The sequence below is a fragment of the Dunckerocampus dactyliophorus genome, chromosome 2, assembly GCF_027744805.1.
Source record: "Dunckerocampus dactyliophorus isolate RoL2022-P2 chromosome 2, RoL_Ddac_1.1, whole genome shotgun sequence".
NCBI classification, from domain to species: Eukaryota; Metazoa; Chordata; class Actinopteri; order Syngnathiformes; family Syngnathidae; genus Dunckerocampus; species Dunckerocampus dactyliophorus.
The window spans coordinates 2791974-2815848 of NC_072820.1; the positions used below are offsets into that span (position 1 = coordinate 2791974).

A 23875-nucleotide genomic window follows, 5' to 3' on the forward strand; every position below is an offset into this window, starting at 1 on the left:
TCATGGTCTTCCCTTTTTCAGTTGTTATTGTTCTAATAAGGTAAACAAATATAAGTATTTCATTCTAAAAAATAAGTATTTCCAGCTTAAAGATTCCTGCTTATTTTTAGGTATAGAAATCTTAATTTAGGATTTCTTACCAAGTAAAATGTTCTTTCTGCAAGGACAGATAATTGCACTAGTTTTAAGTAGGTTTTCCCCCCAAATCTAGTCTTTTTATCTTATGTGGAGGGTGCACAATCAACATGATTCGTGTTTTTCAAAGTGCGTTGGGGTGTTGCCAACCCTACATGACGCAGCATATGTGCACATTCATGTCGTGTTTGTGTTGTCATGACATGAATTGTCACGCGATCGTGTTTTGTGGTCGGCTTTGAAAGGCATTTATCGGCATATTTTTTTTACGCAAATTGGCCGATACTGATCGGTGGCCGATCCATCAGAGCATCACTAGCGTATTCCGATCTTTTTTTCTCTCAATACATTGTGTAAATAAGCCAAAAGGGTCTCCACTCGTTTCGGTCTAACATGTCATTTGATCGTCTAAGCAGCCTCATGCTGCAAAGCATCTTGGTAAACGTTGCATTGTCAAGCAGTCTGGAGTTACTGAACAATCTCAAGCCGCTATAAAGATCAGCTGCTCATAAACAGCTGACACCGTTATTAAATAATACCCCTCGCTTCGGGATGTGCCCCTGCAGCATGCCGGGAGCGTCCACTAACACATGTAGGTGCCCCTTGGCGGCGTCCAATTCCTCCTAACTGGGATTTATATACGATAGCAACAGCAGACAGTCGTTACAACTTGTACTCTCCAGTTAATGTTTGTATGAACTATTCTTGTGTAAAGACGACAGCCAATTTTTGTTTTTTTTTATTTAACACAGTGATGGTGACAGTTTGAACAGAGCAGATTAAGATTTTCTGTGCGGGAAAAAAGTCTTCATAAGAACGATGCACAATCAGTCAGATAGCAGAGACCTTAAAAGAGATTTGGAAATAGGCAGCTTTTGGCATATATTATTTAAAATTATACAAAACTTTCTCCTGGCTCTTAGAGCGCAAGAGTGGTCCTTCAAGGTGCCGAGTGGAGTTTAAATGTAGATTAAAGCACTTTTTGTACATGCAGGCTCTCTGGAGCCATGCTCTGAATTGCAATCTCAAGGCACATTCCGTCTCTCCAGATCTTTCAGTTACATGAGGGTGAAAAATTATTTCTATCTCTCGCCCGGCCTCGTCGTTTCCATTCCAAGCACTTCTGTTATATTGTAGACGGTCTTTTAGCAACCATAGAAATATTGGCGGGTCACCACGTCTTTGACATGTGTGCTGTTTCAAGTGAAAAATGGTTCTTATTTCCTCTACACCGCAGATAAGGTCATACATTCAAACAATTGCTTATAAAATATTGCTGGGTATAATTTTCCATATTGTGTGAATTATTACCAGTAAATCTTTTCTTTTTTTTTTGTAAAATGTCACAAATGTTACATTAATGATCAGAGGTACACAATTAAATGATCAATGATCACTGTTTTCAAATTTCAGTTTCAGTTTGTTTACTTTGTTAGTTTATTTGTTTACTGTTTACTTTATCAGTTTCTTGGTTTACTTTTTCAGTTTGTTTAGTTGACCTTCCACCAGGACCACGATCCATATACAGTCCTCCCTCGTTGATAGCGGGACTTGAAGGCCACTAGCTAGCTAATCAGTTAGCCTCAAATTTATTTCTTCTAAACTTAAGAAGCCAAGAACGTACCACTTCCACACGGGATGCGAGTAGAACTTTTTTGTGGGACATGCCATGGCTGACTTCATGACTTCACGCAGTGTGTCAAGGTAATGCCATGTAAACTAATGTCTCAATGTTTTGTGTTGTTACTGCCACCTAGTGACCAGAATACTACATATCACTTGTATTTCAATATGTTTTGACTAATAATAGACCATAGTCTACCCGGAAACGGCAATCATTTATTCATGATTTCATTTCAGGAAAACAACAGCAAGGGAGCGTTAATGGAATCGCGATATTGCGACCTCGCGCTTGGAATATTGCGGCCTCACTCTATCAGGGTTTCTCAAAAATATATGAACTCATTCACTCCCAGCCTGTTTTCAAAAGGCAACCCCTTCAGTACCGGTTTCAGTTTTGAGTTCAGTCTATGCAGTACAGATAAATAAATATATATCAAGTTTTTTTCTATAGTATTTCAAATCAGGGGAGGTGTGAACATATTTCTGTCTGCTGGGGGCGCATGAAAGAAAATAAATGAGAACACCTGGGCTACATAAACATGGAACGTACCAAAAGTAAGATTAGACTCCCATCTTTCATCAGAAAGTTTCTTCTTCAGTAATCAGCAGTAGAACATACTGTAGGTAAGTTTCAGGAAAATATCGGTTCCCGACTAAAAAAAGGATAATACTAGCTTTTTGTGAAAAGATACATTTCAAGCATAAGTTTCACTTTGACACAAATATTTTTTGCTTTTTTTGACAGCTGACACAAAAAGGGGTTGTTTTACATCAAAATAACAATTTATTTACAAATATGAAACCATAAACTATTTACCATTTTCACATTTGTGCGTGTGCATGCATTAAAATTTGGCTAAAATGCGTAACCTTCTGCACGCTACACTCATCCACGCTCTCTCACTTCCTCCTTCCTGTCATGTGTGATTTTTCCGTACACATGAGCTCTGCCAAGCTCTTATCAAATGCACTTCTGCCACCTTGTGGCCGTTTTTATGGCTTCAAATTGCTCTGAAGTGGAATCCATTAGTGGAGACTTGCGCCATCACCTCATTTTGCCTCTTGTGCAAAAAAATGTAAAAGATGTATAAATATGTTGTTGGGATCGGGCGTTCAGGTTTAAAAAAATGGAGAACTACGTTTATGGTATTGAATGAGTTAATTACTAAAGCATGGTGTTTTGTGGTTGAATACTGCCTATTTGTAAAAAAATATGCATATATAAGCAACTGTTACACATTTTTAGCCTAAATTGGGCATTTTCAAGCAAAAAATGGCTAAATTAACTAAAATACAAATTCAAGGCATTCAAAAGATGGATTCAAAGGCGTTGATGATATGTAGTACTCTCCACTGGTCACTAGGTGTCAGTAATGTTCGGTTAGAGACACAAATAGAGGCTTTTATTGCAGGTTTGAATTATCTCACAACAGCCACTCATTCTGCTCCCCTCGAGAACACATTTATAGCAACACACACGAGCACGAGTCTTATGTATGTCTTACTTGGCTTATTTACTCATATTATGTCTACTATATTGGGTAATAGATGCGTGAAGGTGACTATAGTGGTGTTAGTTCATGTCCAGAGGGCTCTAATAAGCTTGAAAACCATATCTAGAAGGCTATAAACAAGTTTTCCATGCTCTGACTACAAAAATATTTCATTTTATAAATAAGGAATCCCACGAAGGAACCAATTAACAGCAATAAACAAGGGATTACTGTAAAGTATGTAATAAATGTCTTCATTTTGCAAAATGAATATCAGATGCTTAAACTTGTTCGGCAAACTTTACTTGAGTCTCTATTTTTCTAGCACAACTGGATGTGACTGACTTGTTTTCACAATTTTGGTTTTATATACACAAACACAGCCCTTCGCCACAGGGGGAAGACTGGAGCAAAATAATTATCAGTGGTGGAATATATTATTTGCAGGTGAGGTCAAGGTGGGTCGCTATTCTGACCAGTGACATCAGCGTGTCCTTTCCTTTCAAAAGCCACGCATTTTCATAATGAGCAGAGAAAGTCCAGAGAAGTGACAGGACGCTGTGTTCTTGTAGGAGCTGCACAGTTTGCAGCACCTGAACATGACTAACTGTCAACTTTATTTGGTAGATCATGACCACCGCAAGCGCTGTTTTGGAGCAGTGAACGTCATGTATTGTTTACATTTTTTTTGGACATTGCTGGACATTTACATGCACAGGCTCAAGTGAGCACTGAAAGTTTTGACATCGTACTCGTGCGGGGGTTTTCAAAGTCTGAGCTGTGTGTTGGGTTGTGCTGGTGTGCGAGGTTGAGAGTTTCCAGCTGGATATAGCCAGGCTTGGCCCAGTGCGTGACTTAGGCTCCGAAACCAGTCCGCTTAAGTGGGACCATGAGCACATATGGGCCCCCCCCGGATCGGTATCTGAGGGGTTCACCCTAATGGACCACAGGGTAACTTCCCTGCACCGTCTGTCTGATGTTTGTGCCTATGCACCAAACAGCAGTTGAGCATACCCACCCTTTTTGGAGTCCTTAGAATGAGTGCTAGGAAGCACACCTTCTGGGGACTCGCTTGTTCTGCTCGGGAACTTTACTGCTCACATGGGCAATGGCAGTGAGACCTGGAAAGGGTGACTGAAAGGAACGGTGGTTGTTGAGGCAAAAACACAGCATGGGGGGAGTTTGCGGAAGCCAAGAACACTTCTGGAGAACTACACTGAGATTCTGGTCAACCACCCAGGTGTGGGAAGTATGGTGTGGAATCAGCTGCTGACCTCAGCCCAAGACTTGTCAGGCAGAGAAGGGGATACTGTGAAGACCTCCTCAAATCCACCAACACACCTTCCAATGAAGAAGTAGTCTGGGGAGTCTGAGGTGAGCTCTCTTATTTTTGAGGTTCAGGTGGTTAAAAATCTCCTCTGCGGCAGAGCCCAGGGTGCGGTTGAGATCCAACCGAGGTTCCTCACATTTGCCAACCAGTCTACGTGTACTTTGTGGACTTGGAGAAGGCATTCAACCATGTTTGGGAATCTGGGGCACCAAACCCCCGATACAGGCCATTCCTTGTACCTGTACAACCGGGGTCAAAGTTCTCACAGATTTATTTTCCAGTGACGGTTGGACTATGCCAAGACGTCCCCCTTATCACAGATTTTGTTCAGAACCTTCATCGACTTATTTAGGGTGTTGAAGGAAACGACTTTGGTGGACTCATTGGGCCTCAGCCTAGTTCAGTGGTTCTCAATTATTTTTTGTCATGTCCCCACAGGAAAACAGAAATTTTTGCGCGACCCGCCAATTTGAAATACTATTGAGAAACCGATAATACCTTATTTATTTATCTGTACTGGACAGACTGAACTCAAAACTAAAACTAGGAAAATGCAACAAAATGGAGAGCAGTGAAGCATCCAAGTGTATTCAAGAGTCAAATTGCATGCTGACTACAACAAATTCATATTGAAAGTCCTCCCTGCCTCTCACGCCCCCCCCGACAGCTCAGAGCTCCTCCCCAGGGGGTCCCAACCCACTATTTGAGGTGCACTGCCCTAGTTAAACCACCAATTAAGCAGTCAGATAGATTACAGACTAAAGTTTGTGAAGTGACAATGAAGATGCATGTCAGCTTTGTGGAATTTGTTTTCTGATCAAACTTTGCATTTTTGCAAACCTTACTGGCTCAAAGCAAGAGTTGTTAGATAGAAACACATACTGACCATCAATGAGTACAGCCTCACCATCGATATTTGCATGCTCTACAAAATTCATATTGAACCAAACTGTAACATTTGATGATTTTAACCAAGTACTAAAATCCAGTACCTATATTTGCCATCTCAGGCACCGTGGCGCTGTAGGGGCCTTCGTCGAAGACAGGCGGGTTGTCGTTGATGTCCTGCACCCGAATTATAAACTGTGATGAGGGCTCCAGGGCACGGTCCGTCTGCCTGTCAGTGGCCGTGGCAATGAGACGGTACTCATCCTTCTCCTCACGGTCCAGTGGCTTTGTGACGTGGATGTTACCTGTCTTCTCATCGATCACAAAGACAGAGCCCGCCCCTTCGCCTCTCAGGACATATTTAGTGCGTCCATCATTCCTGTCCATGTCCGTGTGAAGCTAGGTGGGGGAAGAATGGAGAGAGGAAAATATGAAGAGGGAACAGAATGTAAGTAATGTGGGCATTGTGAGAGGTAAAGAGAGACAGTTTAAAAGTATTATTTTGACATGTTATTTCCTGTTTATAACAGTGATTCTCAAATACTGTCGCGGGCCTTTATTCATGATTGAACGGTGCTGGTGCCAGCAACTCCTACAGTGGTTTGTACAGCTAAATAAATAAATCCAACACAGAACAACACAACATATGAACAATATCAACTGTTCTGGATGGGACAAGGCTAAACTCTAACCCATCTGACTACACGCTGGACTGGTCACCAATCAAACACAGACCAATTGTGATCCAATGCATTGAGTGGGAACCCTTCAGGCCAGCTAAAAGAGAGTCAGCCATGTGAGCCAGTTTCATTTTGCTGACAAAAACAAGCTTATTCTCACCAAGCCTGCTAGATATATGATTCTAAGACTAGCGGGAGATAATAAAAATATGCACAACTCTCAGTATCTCACAAGCAATTTACAGTGCTTTATGGCGGGGGAAAGGTTCCCAAAATAGCCCGCAATAAGTGAAATCCGCGAAGTAGCCCACTTCATTTTTTTACAATTACATATGTTTTAAGGCTGTAAAACCCCTCAGCATACACTTTATACACTTTTCTCAGATACGCATTAACATTTTCTCACATTTCTCTCTTGTTTAAACACTGTCATAAAAGTTCAAAACTTTCTTTAAATTTTAATGATCAACCTTAATGATCAATACAAATTATCGTCACTCACGCATATTTCACTCCTGCGACCGTGCCTTTTCGCCCGCTTGTTATAAAGGACATTGGGCTTGTCCAAGTTCCCTGTTGTTTTGGACTTGTCTTCAGAGCACTAGAAACTTGCCCTTGCAACACTGACACACATTCCCCTAGCCTGCGGTTTGTTTCATTTCATACGCTTACTTCATGGCTTATACCTTGGTTAGAGTTGTTTGTTTGTTCCAGAAGGTTAGACAGTAACCAAAACGGATGTTTACCGAATCGTCTTGATAGTTTTACAATTAGAGTTTGACATGCAGAAAACAATTTGAATTTGAATGATGATGAATGAAAGGGATATACAGTACGAACATTTCAAGTTACTTTGACCTGATTCTGGGTGGGATGGTTCCCAAAGACACAATGTGACAGCGAGATCAACGACCAGCAGCTTCCTGTTTTGACATGAGTAATTGCCTAACAGAGATTCCACCCATACACAGTTCTTACACACAATCCTTAACTGAAAATACTGCATCTTGTTCGAAGATAACGATGCTACGTTAGATACGCGTACCCAGGCCTTTGCCTTTGAATTCACGACTACAACATGTCTTCTGAATGCCTTATATTTGTATTTTAGATCATTTAGTAATTTTTTGTCTTAAAAATGCTTCATTTTGTGCTTAAAAAAGCATAAGATTTCCTTAAATATATATATTTTTGGCAAAAAATAGGTCGTAGTCAACTGTGAATCAGCGAGTAAGAACATATTTGGAAAATCCGTGGCACATTGAAGCCGCGAAAGTCAAAGCGTGACGTGGCGACGGACGCCTATGTCATGTGGCACAGACGTTAGGAACTCCTGATCTCACAGATATCCACAACACATGCTCTCCTGTGCACTCTTCAAGCTACGGTTCACTTCCGAGCAGCTGTGGACGGCAGGAGCTGACTAGTCTGTGCTCACGGAGTGCCCCGGCCATTTAATGAAAGCCCCAAATCAAAGGAATAATGAACAGTCGACCAATCAATTATTCCCTAACTAATAGGAATGTATGAGGGAGAACGGTGAGTGCGCATCAGAGGTACATGCTGTATCGATTTCAGCATTCAGTTGACTTTCATTAGATCAACTCCTGGTGGGATGGTAAAGCAGCAGAGCAGCCCGGTCTTCTGCTGGAGGTAATATGAGGGAACGCTCTCTCTCCCTGCCAGCAAGATGTGCAGAGCACATGATTCCAATCGCATTATGTGCACATTAGTGGCTTGAGTGGCACCTGTGACCGAAAAAAGAATGCATAAATTGCTACAACTCACCAGGCGATGCAACGTGATAGATTTAGGAGAAAGCACACCCTCAGTTGGTGAACAGATGGGGGAGGAAGGAGGTGAGGGGGTGTCTAGAGCTCAGGAAAGCAATGAATGTCGCATGGCAACAGCAAAGCACATTTGCTCAAAGGAATGAGGCGGGTTACTGTGAATCAACATTTACTTTGAAAATGGGAATTTCCCGATGAGCGGATTGCGTGGACGCAACAGCTTCCTGGGAAGTAAAGGATCATTAATCGAAAATTCATACAGTACTGTCGAGCTCTTGAAAGTGAAAACTCAAAGCAAGTTGGCACGAGGGTTTAACACTTGAAGAAGAGCAGGGTGGCCGAGTAATCGAATGACAGTAATGTGATCACTCCTCACCAGGTGCATATATCAGCTGTCACCCTCCATCCGTCCATCCATTTTCTATACCGCTTGTCCTCTTTAGGGTTGCGGGTGTATGCTGGAGCCAATCTCAGAGTCAAAGTTAGTTAACAGACATCTACTTTAATGGAACTATTTCTTTATTGACGTGCGATCAACGTGCGCACGTCCTGTTTGAGCCTCGGCTGCGTTTGAGGAAACGCAGCATTGGATGCAGAGCCACAAGCGGGAATAAAGAATGAGCAGAAATGGAGAAATAAAATAATATTTTGAGAGGTAAGTATAGCTTCAAAGCGCTGGCCGATAGCTCTCGCAACAAGACCGAAGTTATTTGCCTCTACTGTCGCTGTGATTTGAGTATTTTTTTTATTGTCATTTATACAGTGGTACCTTGGCATACGGGTGTCCCAACTAACAAGTGTTTTTCAGATGCGAGCCGTCTCTCTTTTTTGCTTTGAGCTGTTAGCTAAAATATGGGCTACGAGCTGCTAGTTACCGGCAGGCATAGCCGAGAACAGCTGTTTGTGGGCTTGTGTCAATGTGACCATGACTGAAGGCAAGACTGGACCTAAATAGCATTAGCAGCGCTAGCTGTAGCAGTGCACTAGCTCGTCACCACAACAGAATTTCAACACATCAGCAAGACATACATACATTATAGCAATCTAATTTATCTTATTTATTATGTATTGTGTAAAATTAATACAGGAACAACATCAAATTAAAAGCATGAAATGAATACCGAGCCGCAATCCACCAGTGCCAGCCTGAACTTTGCTTTTCAGAGCAGTGCACCGCACAAATATACACATATACACATACAAATATACACATTAGCACTCAATAAGGTCATCAAATCTTGCCTTTATGCATTCCCACATAGTTCAAGGACCGTCAAACAAGTCTCCGCTAGCATTAACCATGCAAAAACTGTGGGATTTCTAACTGTATACTATTTTTTGAAAAAAATAATGGCCCATATTTCCAAAATTGATATCCCTTTAGGTCAAATTTGATGTAGTTATTTTAAAAATGAATGTTTTCCAGTGGTTGGGGACCCCCCCGCTTTACAGCATGCTTGGGGATATGATGTGCTCTTTTACACATTTGAAAATACTGCAAGGATAATAATGTGTGATTAATGTCTACATCAACAAATGCAACCACTGAATCATATCGAATCAAATCGTTTTTAAAATATATTGTTTTTGAATCGTATCTAAACCCGTGTATCCAGATGCATATTGAAGAGTTTTACATCACTACTTATTATAGATAAAACTTCTTTCTATCTGTGATTAATTGAGATTAAATATGAGTTAGCTATGGACAAAATGCAATCAAATCGCCATGAAATATTTTAATGGATTGGCAGCCCTGGTGTCATATAATGAAGGTAAGTGCTCCACTGAGGATGATCAATATGATAAATAAAATAAGACGTATGAATAAGATATACAGTAGATCCCCACTATTCATGGGAGTTCTGCTCCAAGACCATTCACTAATAGCAAATACACACAAGTAATTGAGACAGCCATACAAATAAAAGTGTGTATTTTTTAAGCCTGGGCTACGATGCTATGATCGATCCAGATTTAAGCACTACAGTACATATGCATCACCCGCACACGTATTAAACACACTGTAAAATGTGTAGGTACTCACCACTAATGAATGATGATGAAAGACGTTCAATAGAAAAATGGCATGAGAGTCACGGTCTGGCCGTGGGTGTGCAACTCTTTGCAGCGAAGGCCATATTGTGAAAAAATGAAAGGATGCAACTTTGCCACATTGCTATTTTATAAAGCAACACATGTCGATATGCTAGGAGGTTATAGATCATATTTTCCGCACTCAAAGTCGCACTTTTTTTCATGCTTTGGCTGATCCTGCGACTTATACTCGGCAGCGACATACTCCGCAGCAATTTTTTAATAGTTTATTTTATTTATTCACGTAACATTATAACTTTTTCCGCAACCTAATTTTTCAAAAATTGAAACTTTATTCGTTATTTTGTTTGTTTTTCATAAAGTTTAAAAAATAGAGTCTTTTTTCTTTAATGTTTCAACTTTATGCTACTAAAATGACATCATTTTTAGTCACATCACAGTTATTCTCCTAAAAATACAACTTTAGATTAAAAACCTCCATCTCCCTGGAAAGTGGACAGATACGGATGGTACGCGGCAACTTGTCCCGCGTAGCTGTCGGAGAAAGCGTTTCTCCAAGCCAGACTGCTTGCCTGTTTTAATTCCAGCAACGACTTATGATCTTATATTACCTTGTGTTCACCTCACCGCCAGGTTTGAGGCCGGATTGTAAGAAAGTTGACTGTCAAAGGTAGTGCTGTTTAAAATATATTAAAAATAATTTTTGGACAAAGAATCTGTGAATTTGCAGTGACGTGCTGAAAAACGTATGCGGCAGGTATCCTTAAATGACCTATTCTGTGCTCTGGCGCTTTGTAGAAACTAAAATTAACATTGACTTTCTGCTGCAGATTGGTTTGCAACAGTAATAATGCTCACAGTGAGTGACTCTGTGGTGCTGCTGCACGGACTCACATCCAGTAATCCCAATAATTGCATAAGCAGTGACTGAAAAGACAGCCAATGGCGGTACAGTCAGACGGCGAAGCAAAGCCTGAACTTAAAAAGAGACGCCCAAACCACCACAGAACAGAAGAATATGGGCTGACTGAAGCACCCCCTGGTGTATACCTTTGTTATCCACATTATACTTCTCCCTGTTTTAAGTGAAATCATGGCTGATGTTCAATTCGCAGTCGGACGCTTCATGTAGGTTTCAAAAGCGGCATGGTGGCCAACTTTGGGGTTGTTGACATCTTCTCCCCATGTCTGCGCGGGTTTTCGACGGGTGCCTAATTGTCAGTTCCGTTGGCCAAAGTGCTGACACAAGACCTGCATTTGGCTCCCACCACTCCTCAGGGATGGATCGAATGAAGAGAAGAAATGTGAGTATATTTTACACGTGACAAATACACTACCCTATCTTGTGTAATACGTAGACGTACAGGATATTGAGGAAAAACGGCTGTCTAGCTACCCTGCATGATGAGGTTTATGAACTATCATAAAAACTGACCTTAGCATGTTCATAGTAGCTCAGTTGCGAGTTAAGTCCGCTTAATTCCAAAAAGCTGATCATGTCAGTACTGGTATTGGGATGAAACTTGACATCCACTGAATTGTCTGTCTGGAAATAAAGTAGAAATCCCCACTGATAAAGACAAGAAATATATACTTAAACTAACTTGTATATACACTCCTGATTAAGTTTCCATTTTGCACTGTTGGCTCTTAAGGAGGCACTAAGTAGAACTTCAAAATACAAAAACAAGGAAATGGGAGTGAGACCAAAATATTGAATAAGTAATTTATTGCAAACAAGCATTAAAGTGAAATAGGCTGTTCATGAGCTGATCAAAAGTTTAAGACCATAGCTAAAAAAAACCCTAAAATAGAAATAACATGTTCACACAAGTACTCATTAACGAGTAGCTGCGCCGTTCTTGTGATGAGGTGAAAAATGGGTTTGGGAATGCTTGATGCCAGTGTTTCCAGCAGGTGAAGATGGCTTCACAGAGGGCATCAGCTGTCTGGAACTGATGTCCATTTTTGTAAACTTCCCTTGAAATCCATCCCCAAATGTTCTCCATTTCGATGAGGGAAACATCTGTCTGTGGAAGAAGTCCTTTGTGAAGTGCAGTTTGACGCCCCTGCACAACCTGAAGCTACACTGTTCCATTAAAGGATCATGATGGCACGCCCTCCACTGTGGCGTGTGGAAAACATCTCAGGTGGGATCTCCTTTTCTGGCCAGTAACATTGGAAGCCATCAGGACTGTCAAGGGAGAATTTTACTTTCTTCTACCTTTCAATGTCCCATGTTTGGTGCTCTCCTGCAAATTCCATATGGGCAATTTTGCGGCATTGAAGGAGACGAAGCCTTTGAAGACATTTTTCTTCTTAAACACCTTCTCTCGCAGATGCCGTCTGATGGTTATTGGACTGAAATCGGCACCAGTAACAACCTTTGTCTGGGTCGAGGATGGTCCCGTGTTTTGACAGACAGCTAATGGGATCCTCCGGCTCATAGCCAGTGACATTTTTTTGGGTCTACCACTTGACTTTTTTGTTCCATAACCCTCATGATGTTTGAAGAAGTTTCCAATGACTGTCTTACTGCTCCTTCTTTTTTAGCGTCAAAAGCAAACCACGAGTCCTCCACATGGTCGATGACGTGTTTATCAAGTGCTTCAGACATTTGTTCATATCCTATCACTGCTGACTAATTGCTGACTAATAGTTCTAAACATGTGAGTTCACGTCACCAAGGTGCTGACCGGAGCCTACGCTACGCCTACAAGTGATTATTTATGGCACCGATTCTGTTGTAGACAGATTGCACGGGGACATGACATCCACATGCATGATCAGAGTTCACATCAGAGCTCACATATGTGCAAGAGAATCATAGAACTACGGAAGGATTGAGAATCCACTGCAAAGCCCGAGTTGACAAGATGAACGGTGCGAAGGCTTGGCTTTGGCTCACCAAAAAACATGTGAGTAACCCTGAGACATGCCTGTGACATGCCTGTGAATATTCTCATTCATACAGGTCGTAACCCGAGGCCCCTCAACTCCCCCGCGCTATCAAAAAGGTTGCGCGAGAGAGGGAGGGAGTGACAGAGCCCATGCAGCGATGTGCCTGCGTTTGCAATATTAATTATTTCACATCAATAGGGCTAAAAATCTGCCTCAAGGTTAAGGCACAAATATAACTCCATAGACGTGCACATCTAAAAAAAGTTTGAACCGCTCCTTAAGGGCTGATTGTTGTAGGGTTTTGACCAGCACCTCTCTCCTCAATCTGCATCGCTCGCCCACTACACTGAGCCAACAAGACAAACAAGAGTTGTGGTTTGCTTGTGAAGCCGACGCCACAAGCCCAACCCAACCAAGAGCCACAAAAGTAGGGTGTAGGGGTGCCCAAAGTGTGGCTCAGGGGCCATCTGTGGCCAATGGCTCATTTGTCATTGCATCCCAGAATTAAAATAAAATTAAAAACACAGCAAAAACGATAAAAATACAGCAGATGGCACAATGAGAAAAAGCCAATCGTTACACCCCTAATATATACGGTAACATATTTAAGCAAGTTGATAAATCATGTCAGGGACCCTTTAACAACTTTTTTGAGAATTTCTTTGACTTATAAAGTATCTGCAACACAGACAGAAGCAACTAAAGGAAGTTGTTCTGGCTTGGCCGGGAAAAGCTAACACATTTAGCTGGATAAATTGCACACCGTGTCCCCAGTTAAACTCTGCATGGAACAGACCAGAAGGGGTTAAGTAGTTGTTGATTGTTTAAATGGATTGCGTGGACCTGCCTATTTGTCCGGGACTCAATCTCTCATAATCATCCATTAGCACCTTTGCCCAATCTCTTCCTGGGACAACAATAACTATTTCACCTCGACACCAGCCAATGGCCCGTGACAGCACCTTGTCAGTAAAAGCTATCGTCCAATCTCTCTTTTCCTCGGCTAGTTCCCCATCAGTGGAAGCCCACAGAAGTTCTAGGTGCAGAATCAATCTCTCACACTGAACTCTCTCCTAAATGCCGAGGTTGCGGCAATATTTTTTTGTGTAGACTAACTGGGATTATAATCTACAGATAAGGTCTATTATGAATCAGGCAGTGCATTGTTTTAAGAAAAATAGAACAGTAACCCCTCGCCGCTTCATGCTTCAAATTCAAACTCTATCACGGTTTTTCAAAAATATATGAATAACTCATCACTGTTTTGTGGTTGATTACAGCTTATTATTACTGTATATTTAATTTTTTACCTAAATTAAGCATTGCCAAGCATAAAAATGGCTAAAATTACTGAAATACAAATATAAGGCATTCAGAAGATACTGTACATGCAAATGATATTTGGTACTTAACACTGGTCACTAGGTGTCAGTAGTGTTATATTCATGAAACAAGAGTACTATACATAAACCAGAAGTAAAAAAAAAGAACAAGGAACTCTCCCAATGCTAACGTGTCAGCCTGTATTATGTCTAAGATGTCTTGTTTTCTCTTATTATGTCTACTATATTGGGTAATACAAGTGTGAATGTGACTGTAGGGGTGTTATTTCATATCTAGAGGGCTCTAATAATTTCAAAATTTGTATTTAGAAGACCGTAAAGAGTTTTTTTAATGCTCTAAATACAAAAATAGTCTATTCATAAATAAGAAATCCTACTTTGTGGAAATTCACTTATCACGGTCGAGTCTGGAACCAATTAACCTCGATAAAAAAGGTATTACCATGGGCACAAAGCTATGAGAAGGAGACCTACGACAACTACTATGATGCACACCCCATTTTAATTGAAATAATGATAGTAGGTACAGGACAACAGGACAACAATTTAACTGCAGTCCAGGGTTTTACATTGAGTGTTTGTTTCCTTGAGGCTTTCAGACAGAAAAGTTCTGTTATTCTTGAGAGAGAAGAGACTCTCAAACTTGACAAACATTCAACTTTTACAATGGAGTGCTTCACCAAACTTCTGCTTTTAGTGACCCATGGAGACTACCATACTCAACAACCGAGACCAGCAGTAGTCGTGGTCACATTGAAACAGACTAAAGTTGCATTTGTTCTGTGGCCGGTAAATCCACACCATATGTTTCTTGCATTGCACATTGGTCTCTCCATACACACACACACACACACACACACACACACACACACAAATAATTTTGTCTGTCCGTTCACAAATGTAGAAAAAGTAACCATCTTGTCTATCCATTCACATACCAACAAACAGTGTGGTCACATACCCAATAGTATAAAGATCATATGGCCTAAAAACAGTGTGTCCATTCATAAAGGGAAGAATAACAAGGTACCTCAGCTTGTTTGTGGTCAGGCTTATTAATATTTTCATAAAATGTATAGATTACATTGTGTTTTTACCCAAATTTTTATTGACCATTTGTAGTAGCTTTGTCTACCTTTGCATCGCACCTTAACAGGTGTTTATCTTATGTAGTTTTTTCTGGGGGTTTGTTTTGTTTTTTGTTTTTTTTTACATCAGGCATAAATTCACCTAAGAAAGTAAAATCCAAGGATGGATGTGTTTGTATTGTTTTAGTGTAAGCAGGTCTAATGTGTAATGAACTCTTCTTATAACAAATAAGAATGCAAGTATAACATGTGTAATTTAAAAACCCTTGTACAAATTTACAAAGCAATGAACTTATAAGCCATGATGTACGTCTTTGCGTCACTGGGCCAATGACGTCTTTGCGTCATTGGCGTCATTTGGCAGCCCTGTAGGCGCACCTTTTCATCTCTCCTTCTGCAAACAAACGGCTGCTCATTCTTTGACTAATCGATGATGAGCGTTTTTCCACCAGTAGGAATGTGGCGTCATGTTTAATTTCCTGCTCACTTCCGCTTTCAAAGCGGGGTTAGAAATGAGAAGTAACGTGATGACTAAACACTCGACCCAAAAACTACACATCGAGATGCAGGGCCTTCATCCCAACAGTCAACACTCACTGACATGTTTGGTCCGCCAAGTAAATACAAAAGGAAACAGCACAAAATGGTGTGCGTTTACAGAAAGTCATTGCAAAAGAAATTCTGCTCTTTAATACAGTTGAAAAGCCAGCATTTCAAGAAATGACGCAAACGTTTGACAGACAGTACGAATTGCCTGTGATAAAGTACATGTCACAAATGCCATTTCTGCATCTTTACAGAGTGAAAGATGACCTATTAAAGGAAATATTGCATTATTATTATCCATCCATCCATTTTCTACCGCTTATCCGAGGCCGGGTCGTGGGGGCGACAGCTTAAAGCAGGGAAGCCCAGACTTCACTCTCCCCAGCCGCTTCCTCCAGCTCCTCCCAGCGGATCCTGAGGTGTTCCCAGACCAGTTTAGAGACATAGTCTCTCCAACATATCCTGGATCCTTCCCGAGGCCTCCTACTGGTCCGGGAGGCATCCTAACCAGATGCCCAAGCCACCTCATCTGGATCCGCTCAATGTTGAGCCTGAATTAGGTGGTCTGGTACCCCATACCCGGAGTACTCCCCACAGAATTCTTTGAGTAACACGGTCAAATGCCTTCTCCAAGTCCACAAAACACATGTAGGCTGGTTGGGCAAACTCCCATGCCCAATCAATTGGTCCACAGTTCCACAATCACGACAAAAACCACACTGCCCCTACTGAATCCGAGATTCAACTATCTGGCAGATCCTTCTCTCCAGAATCCCCGAATAGACCTTACCAGGAAGGCTGAGAAGTGTGATCCTACGATAGTTGGATCACATCCTCCGGTCTTCCTTCTTATAAAGGGGGACCACCACCTCGGTCTGCCAATCCAGAGGCATTTCCCCCGATGCTGCAGAGTCGTGCCAACCAAGACACCCCGACAGCATCCAGGGCCTTAAGGAACTCCGGGCATATCTCATTCCCCCAGGGGCCCTGCCACCGAGGGTGGCATTTAGCATTTAGCGTCAATTGTTTTGTGACCAGTCATAATTTTTCAGTGTACTTTTCTTTCTCTCTGGTGCATTCCAAAATTATGGTGAACATTATTGATCATAAATCTGGTTTTACTCGACTTTATTTTCCCCATTTAAATACTGGTAGGCAGTGTGAAGTCTGCACTTCAGCTGAGAGTTGAAATGGAGTGTCTGTGTGACTACACCGCCACAAAAACCACTGACAGTTCTTTTCAAAGAAAGTGAAAACACATTTTCACCCACATATTTTTCTTTCTCCAAGGTCCTTCCATCTCAAGCCGTGACCAAAAAAAACACAAAAAACACCAGGGCAATAGAGCGGTCAAGACCTCCTGGGGAGCCTGGTTTCTCTCCACTCTGAATGAAGAGCCATTAACAATCAAAGCCTTAACAGCCCTGCTGCTTAACGAGGGGACTTAATGAGCTTCTTAATGAAGCCCAGCATCATTAGCAGAGTGAGTGGTGGCAGCAATGATCGAAAGCTTTCCTATAGGATTCATTCTGCGGCGGCAGAAGCCTCTGACTCAAATATATTTAAGTCTGACCTCTCGACATTATTAGCGCCCCCGAGGATTAATAGACAGCAATGAAATAGAGAAAACGTTTTCAATAGATATTTTTGGCTTTGTGTGCCCATTGTCTAGAGAGGTGCCTCGTATTTGGAACATCTTTGATATTTTGGTTTTATTAATATCACATGAAATGGCAACAGGCGTACAGTGGCAGCACTGCACTGCTTGAAAAGCACTCAGTAAAGAATACTCCCAGACCGCCGCTGTAAGCCTGTAGAGCAGACGAAACTACACAGTCTTTGTGTGCTTACCTTAAAAAACACACGCCAATGGGACGACTACAAGCACCTCATGCTAATCCAAATTCAACATGGCTCCTGGAGGTATCACAAAGAGCTGGGAGTGAGCCAAGGCTTTAATATCAGCCGTGGAGTGTGAAGCAGGGCAGTGGGGAGAGCCTATCGATTTTACAGCAGGCCCGCCAATTCAGACAGGTGTCTAAAGAAAGAGCAGCAATGCAGCAGCAAAATTAATTTGGAAATGGGCCCTGATGAGTCCACAGAGCCCAGTTTAAATTAAAGCTTGCGGTCGGCTACAGAGATTGTTTTAAAGCAATCATACGGACACAATGGGGATTTCAAAATATTGACACGCCTGTAACTCAATTAACCAGTCAATCAGCGGCTAATCATTGGGCTAGACGTACTGGTGCACGCTAAATCTTATTTTTGATGACAGTTCAATGACGTTGTGAGATGTACCCCAGTGCACAAGGCATGGTTGGATGAATGGACAAAAATCCTTGAAAGTCTTTCAAGTAAAGTGCTTCCAAATATGTCCTCCGTCATCCATCAAGAAATGTATGAATACATATGATGCAACAATTAGTACACAACTAGTATTCTTATTATCCATATACAGTCATCCCTCGCCACTGCGTGGTTTGAGTTTTATGCCTTCACTCTATTGTGTTTTTTCCAAATTAATACATGATCGATATTACATGTTTGTCTACAGCCTATTATTAGTGAAAACATACAGTACATGCACATTTAAGCAAATTGTATCTATTTTCTTGCCTAAATGAAGCATCATGTCAAGCCACACCTCTCTGTTGTGACGGCAGACGGAAGCATGGTGTCGTGCCTCCACACTGTCACACAAAGTCTGCCGCTCTTTTAGAACTTTATTCTGACGTGCACACATCGCCAGCAGTGCAATTCCAACACCATAAATGCATCTCCAACTCACAAACACGTCTCTAGCCCTCCTCGGAATCACACTTCCTCATTGTCACTAGGCCACCAAGAGATGCATTCATGGACACTCTGAAAATCACAAACACGTCTGTATCATGCGTGTATGTGTGATCTAAATCAACAGAAAGGCAACAAAAAACAAGAAGTGAATATTCTAATCACTCACTAATGTAACTCTTACTGCGGAAGTAAAGTTTGATGCGTTTAAGCCTGTTCGGAAAACCCAGACAATACATCTACACTCAAAACATGTGATTCCTACTTAAATTACGTGGTGTCTTTGAACGCTACTCTTCATGGCTCCTAACAACAGGGTAAAAGTGTAATTCAAATGTGCTACCAATAAAGAGACTATTAGGCAACATAGATTTTCAGACTTGTGAGCCATATTTTAGCTTGAGTTACATTTTCAGCTCATTTGGAGATGTTAATACATACAAATATATATATATATATATATATATATAATTGTGTCCTGTCATTTATCTTTTTGTTCATAAAATACAGTAAAAATGGGCATATTTCACACATAACTGCAAATTATGATTAATCATGATTAATTCATGTGGAAACTGTGATGAATTTGATTAAAATTTCTCATCATTGGACAGCCCTACCAAAAATGTGCTTCTGAATCACAGAATATGCGGGGATCCACTCTAAAGGTGAAAATGTGGCCTCAGTAAGTGCGGAGAAAGAAGGACTCTGAGTCATCCACGGTTGAACCTCGACTTGGCAGCATCATTGGAGAGTGGACAGGGAGCGTGACTAAGAATATAAGTGTCTGCCGTGTATTTGGTGTGTTGCCGAGTGCCTCTGCTGAAGCTAACCCGGTGAGAGGAAGAAACAGTTGACAGCAGGCCAGGAAGACTTGGCCGGTTACTAGAGCAGCACAAATCTCGGCCCACTATCTAAACAGCGACTAATAATTAAAGTCAACAACTCTTTGGGCTAGCTGTGATCATTTCTACCATCATCAGATGTCCTTGTCCTCTCTCCCATCTGGAGGGCCAAGGTTCCCCATCTGGCCTATATGGAGAGCTAGATGTACACCTGCACAAATACACTGGTGTGAAAAAGTCTTTTCCCCCTTCCTGATTTCTTATTTTTTTGCATGTTTCTCACACGTAAATGTTTCAGATCATCAAACAAATGTAAATATTAGTCAATGACAACACAACTCAACACAAAATGCAGTTTTCAAATGAAACTTTTTATTATTAAAGGAGAAAAAAATCCAAAGCTACATGGTCCTGTGTGAAAAAGGGATTGCCCCCTAAAGCTAATAACTGGCTGGGCCCCCCTTAGCAGCAACAACTGCAATCAAGCGTTTGTGATAACTTGCAATGAGTCTCTTACAGCGCTGGGGAGGAATTTTGCAGAATTGTTGTCATTCAGCCACATTGGAGGCTTTTCCAGCATGAAGCGCCTTTTTAAGGTCATGCCACAGCATCTCAATAGGATTCAGGTCAGGACTTGGACTAGGCCACTCCAAAGTCTTCAGCCATTCAGAGGTGGACTTGCTGGTGTGTTTTGGATCATTGTCCTGCTGCAGAACCCAAGTTGCTTTCAGCTTGAGGTCACCAACAGATGGCCGGACATTCTCCTTCAGGATTTTTTGGTAGGCAGCAGAATTCATGGTTCCATTTATCAAAGCAAAAAGAAATCAGGAAGGGGTAAAAATGTTTTCACACCACTGCATATCTATCTACATGTGTTGCTTTAAAAAATATCAAAGTGGCAAAGTTGAATCCTTTCATCTTTCACTATGTGGCCCTTGGTCAACACCCCGATGTAGAACAACAATTCTTTTTTAAATCCTCAGAGACTTATTTTCCATAAAGTGCCACGTTAAACTTCCAGTGACCAGCATGAGAGTGTGAGAGGGATAACACCATCCATCCAGCCATCCATCCATCCATTTTCTTTCGCTTATCCGGGTCTGGGTCACAAGGGGCAGCAGTCTCAGTCAGAAGTCCAGACTTCCCGGTCCCCGGCCACCTTTTCCAGTTCCACCGGGAGGACACCAAGGTGTTCCCAGGCCGTCTGTAAGACATAATCCCTCCAGCGTGTCCTAGGTCTGCCCCGGGGTATTCTGCCGGCCAGGTATGCCCGGAACATCTCACCAGGGAGGCGTCTGGGAGACATCTGTACAAGATGCCACCTCAACTGGCTCCTCTCCATGTGAAGAAGCAGAGGCTCCACTCTGAGCTCCTCCCGGATGACTGGGCTCCTCACCCTATCTTTTTGGGCGAGTCCAACCACCCTACGGAGGAAACTCATTTCAGCCGCTTGTACCCGCGATCTCGTTCTTTCGGTCACGACCCAAAGCTCATGACCATAGGTGAGGGTGGGAACATAGATGGACCAGTAAATTGAGAGCTTTGCCTTCCAGCTCGGCTCTCTCTTCACCACAACAGTCCAGTAGCGATCTGGTTGTCAACCTCACGCTCCAACCTTCCCTCACTCGTGAACAAGACCCCGAGATACTTGAACTCCTCCACCTGGGGAAGGACCTCATTCCCCACCCGGAAGGTGCAATATACCCTTTTCCGACTAAGAACCATGGCCTCGGATTTGGAGGTGCTGAGTCTCATTCTAGAAGCTTCACACTCAACTGCAAACCGACCAAGTAAACGCTGAAGGTCACAGCCCGATGAGGCCATCAGGACCACATCGTCTGCAAATAGCAGAGACAAGATCCTAAGGCCCCCGAACTGGACTCCCTCAACGCCTTGGCTGCGCATAGGAATTGTGATTCAAATGTAACAAACCTGCGCTACATTCACCCCTGAAACCTTGTAATACTCACGAGTCACATGACACTGGGGAGGGAAAATGGCTAATGGGACCCAATTTGTTCATTTTCACTTCAGGGTATACATTGTAGAGGGTATGTGGATCCCTGCGTATTCACCATTCAGCATTCTCTGATTTTTGAACAAAGTATTATGTTCACATTATTTGTGAGATGCTTTTAATCCCCAATTATGCCATTTTTTTTAGCAGAAACCCCATTTCACTCACCGTGATATCTTATCAGCACGGAGTGATGAATTACATAATGTCAACATAGTACGTATAGCACTGCAGTGAAAGGCAGCACAGAAGATAGTTAGAGGCAAACTCCAACTTGCCCGAGGAGGTGTTCTTTTATTGCAGTGAATCAGCTGAATATTTAAACTCCTTACTCACACATCACAAATCAACAAGCTTGGGCTATCAACACAAACGCCGACCTCACTCACGGTGCAACCACAAATAACGCTAACAATAACACATGTGGAACACACAATGTGACTGAACCACACGGACTACTTTTACTTCACAAGAGTAAAAACGGGTTATAGCAAATGAAAACAGGGTAAGATCTAATAAGATACAATAAGACAACTAAAACAAAATCAAAAATAAAAATACAAGCACAGAATCACAACTAAAGTACATATAATCATCATGTGTCATAAAAGAGATTTAAAAGCTGACAACTCTGACAACTCCGCAGGTGGAAGGGAGATCCAAAGTGTGGGGGCAAACACAGCAAAAGCATAATCCCCCCCATTTTTTGTATTTCATCCTTGGGACTTCTAATGTTGTGTGTTGAGAAGAGCGCAGGGCCCTGGAGTGGTGACGGACAGTTAAAAGCTCAGCCACGTATGCTGGAGCAAGTCCATGAATGGCCTTGAACGCAAACAAAAGGACTTTAAAATGGATTCTAGACTGTAGCGGGAGCCAATGGAGAGAACGGAGAAGTGGAGTGATATGGGAGTATTTTGGAGCATTAGTGAGAAGGCCAGCAGCTGCGTTTTGTACCAACTGGAGCCTGCGGAGGAGGTACTGATTTACTCCAGTGTAGAGGGCATTACAATAATCAAGCCTCGAGCTGATGAAAGCATGGATCGCTTTTTCAAGATGTGTACTTGACAAAAAGGGCTTTACCTTTGCTAGGAGCCTGAGGAGGAAGAAACTCGCTCTGACCACAGAACTAATTTGCTTATCGAACCCTAGACTGCTGTCAAAAAGCACACCAAGGTTTTTAACGGCAGGAGCAAGAAGAGGGGTGGGGGTGTTAAAATTGGTTTCACTGTGCGGTGAATCGGGGGTAAAAACAATGTACTCCGTTTTTCCTTCATTTAAATGAAGGAAATTCTGAGACAGCCATTGTTTGATGTCATGAAGGCAGCTATGGAGGGGATCTAGTGCCTTCTTGTCACTGAGCATTTCTGGACATCATCGGCATAAAAATGAAAATGGATATTGTGTCTGGAGATGATTGGTCCTAATGGTAGCATGTATAGTGAAAATAAGGTAGGCCCAAAAGAGTCATTTCTTCAGTGTTGTCCCATGAAAAGAGACATGTATAATACTTGCGGGTGCACAGTAATCCCCAAATGGCTCCAGACCCAAACCTAATAAATTAATTTCCTCTAAGTAGGATTTCTTATTTATAAATGGAATATTTCCATAGTTAGAGCGTAGAAAACCTGTTTACGACCTTCTAAATATGGTATTAGAGCCCTCTAGACATGAAATAACATCTCTATGGTCACTATTACACTTGTATTACCTAATATAGTAGGCCTAATGAAAGAAAATAACATAAATAATACTTGTGCTCATGTGGGTTGCTGTTAATGTGCTCCAGTGGAAGGGGAATTGAGCAGTAGTCTGTGATTTTATTGGGGATTATTGTGCTTGTGGTGAGATAAATCAAACCTGCAATAAAAAGCTGCTGTTCCGGTGATCAAGTCTGGTGCTTGTGTGTCTCACCAAACATTACAGTAACATTACTGACACCTAGTGACCGGTGGAGAATCCACACAACAATTTCTCCGTATTTTATGTTTGTATTTTAGTGGATTTAGAAATTTTTGTGCATGAAAATGTTTAAATTAGGCTAAAAATGCATCCAATTTGCTTAAATATTTGTGTTTCTGTAATAATGGGCTGTATTCAACCACAAAACAACATGATTTATTATTTAACATATATCTGAAAAACCGTGATACAGTGAATTCGGAATTCGAAGCGTGACGTGGTGAGGGATTGCTGTGATCGCTTTTGTGAAGTACTGTAATAAAATGAAGAATAATGCTCCCGTGTTCACCTTGTTTACTTTTCCAAAAATGGAAAGAGCCTACACCCGAAACACACTAATAAATAAATGATTTCATGACAAATATGCGGTAGGACGTGAGGTC

At 41.8% G+C, this 23875-nt stretch overlaps 1 protein-coding gene across 9 annotated transcripts in view; it reads right to left on the reverse strand.

Moving 5' to 3' along the window:
• LOC129171762 (cadherin-1) overlaps positions 1-23875 on the reverse strand; it is a 303014-nt gene that overhangs the window by 149604 nt on the left and 129535 nt on the right. For all 9 annotated transcript variants that reach the window (XR_008566831.1, XM_054760803.1, XM_054760775.1 and 6 more), the window contains one exon: positions 5574-5868. Coding sequence is in view for 8 of the 9 variants with exons in the window: in XM_054760803.1 (XP_054616778.1) it covers positions 5574-5868 (295 nt within the window). In the remaining variant the exon portion in view is untranslated. The remainder of the gene's footprint in view (positions 1-5573; positions 5869-23875) is intronic.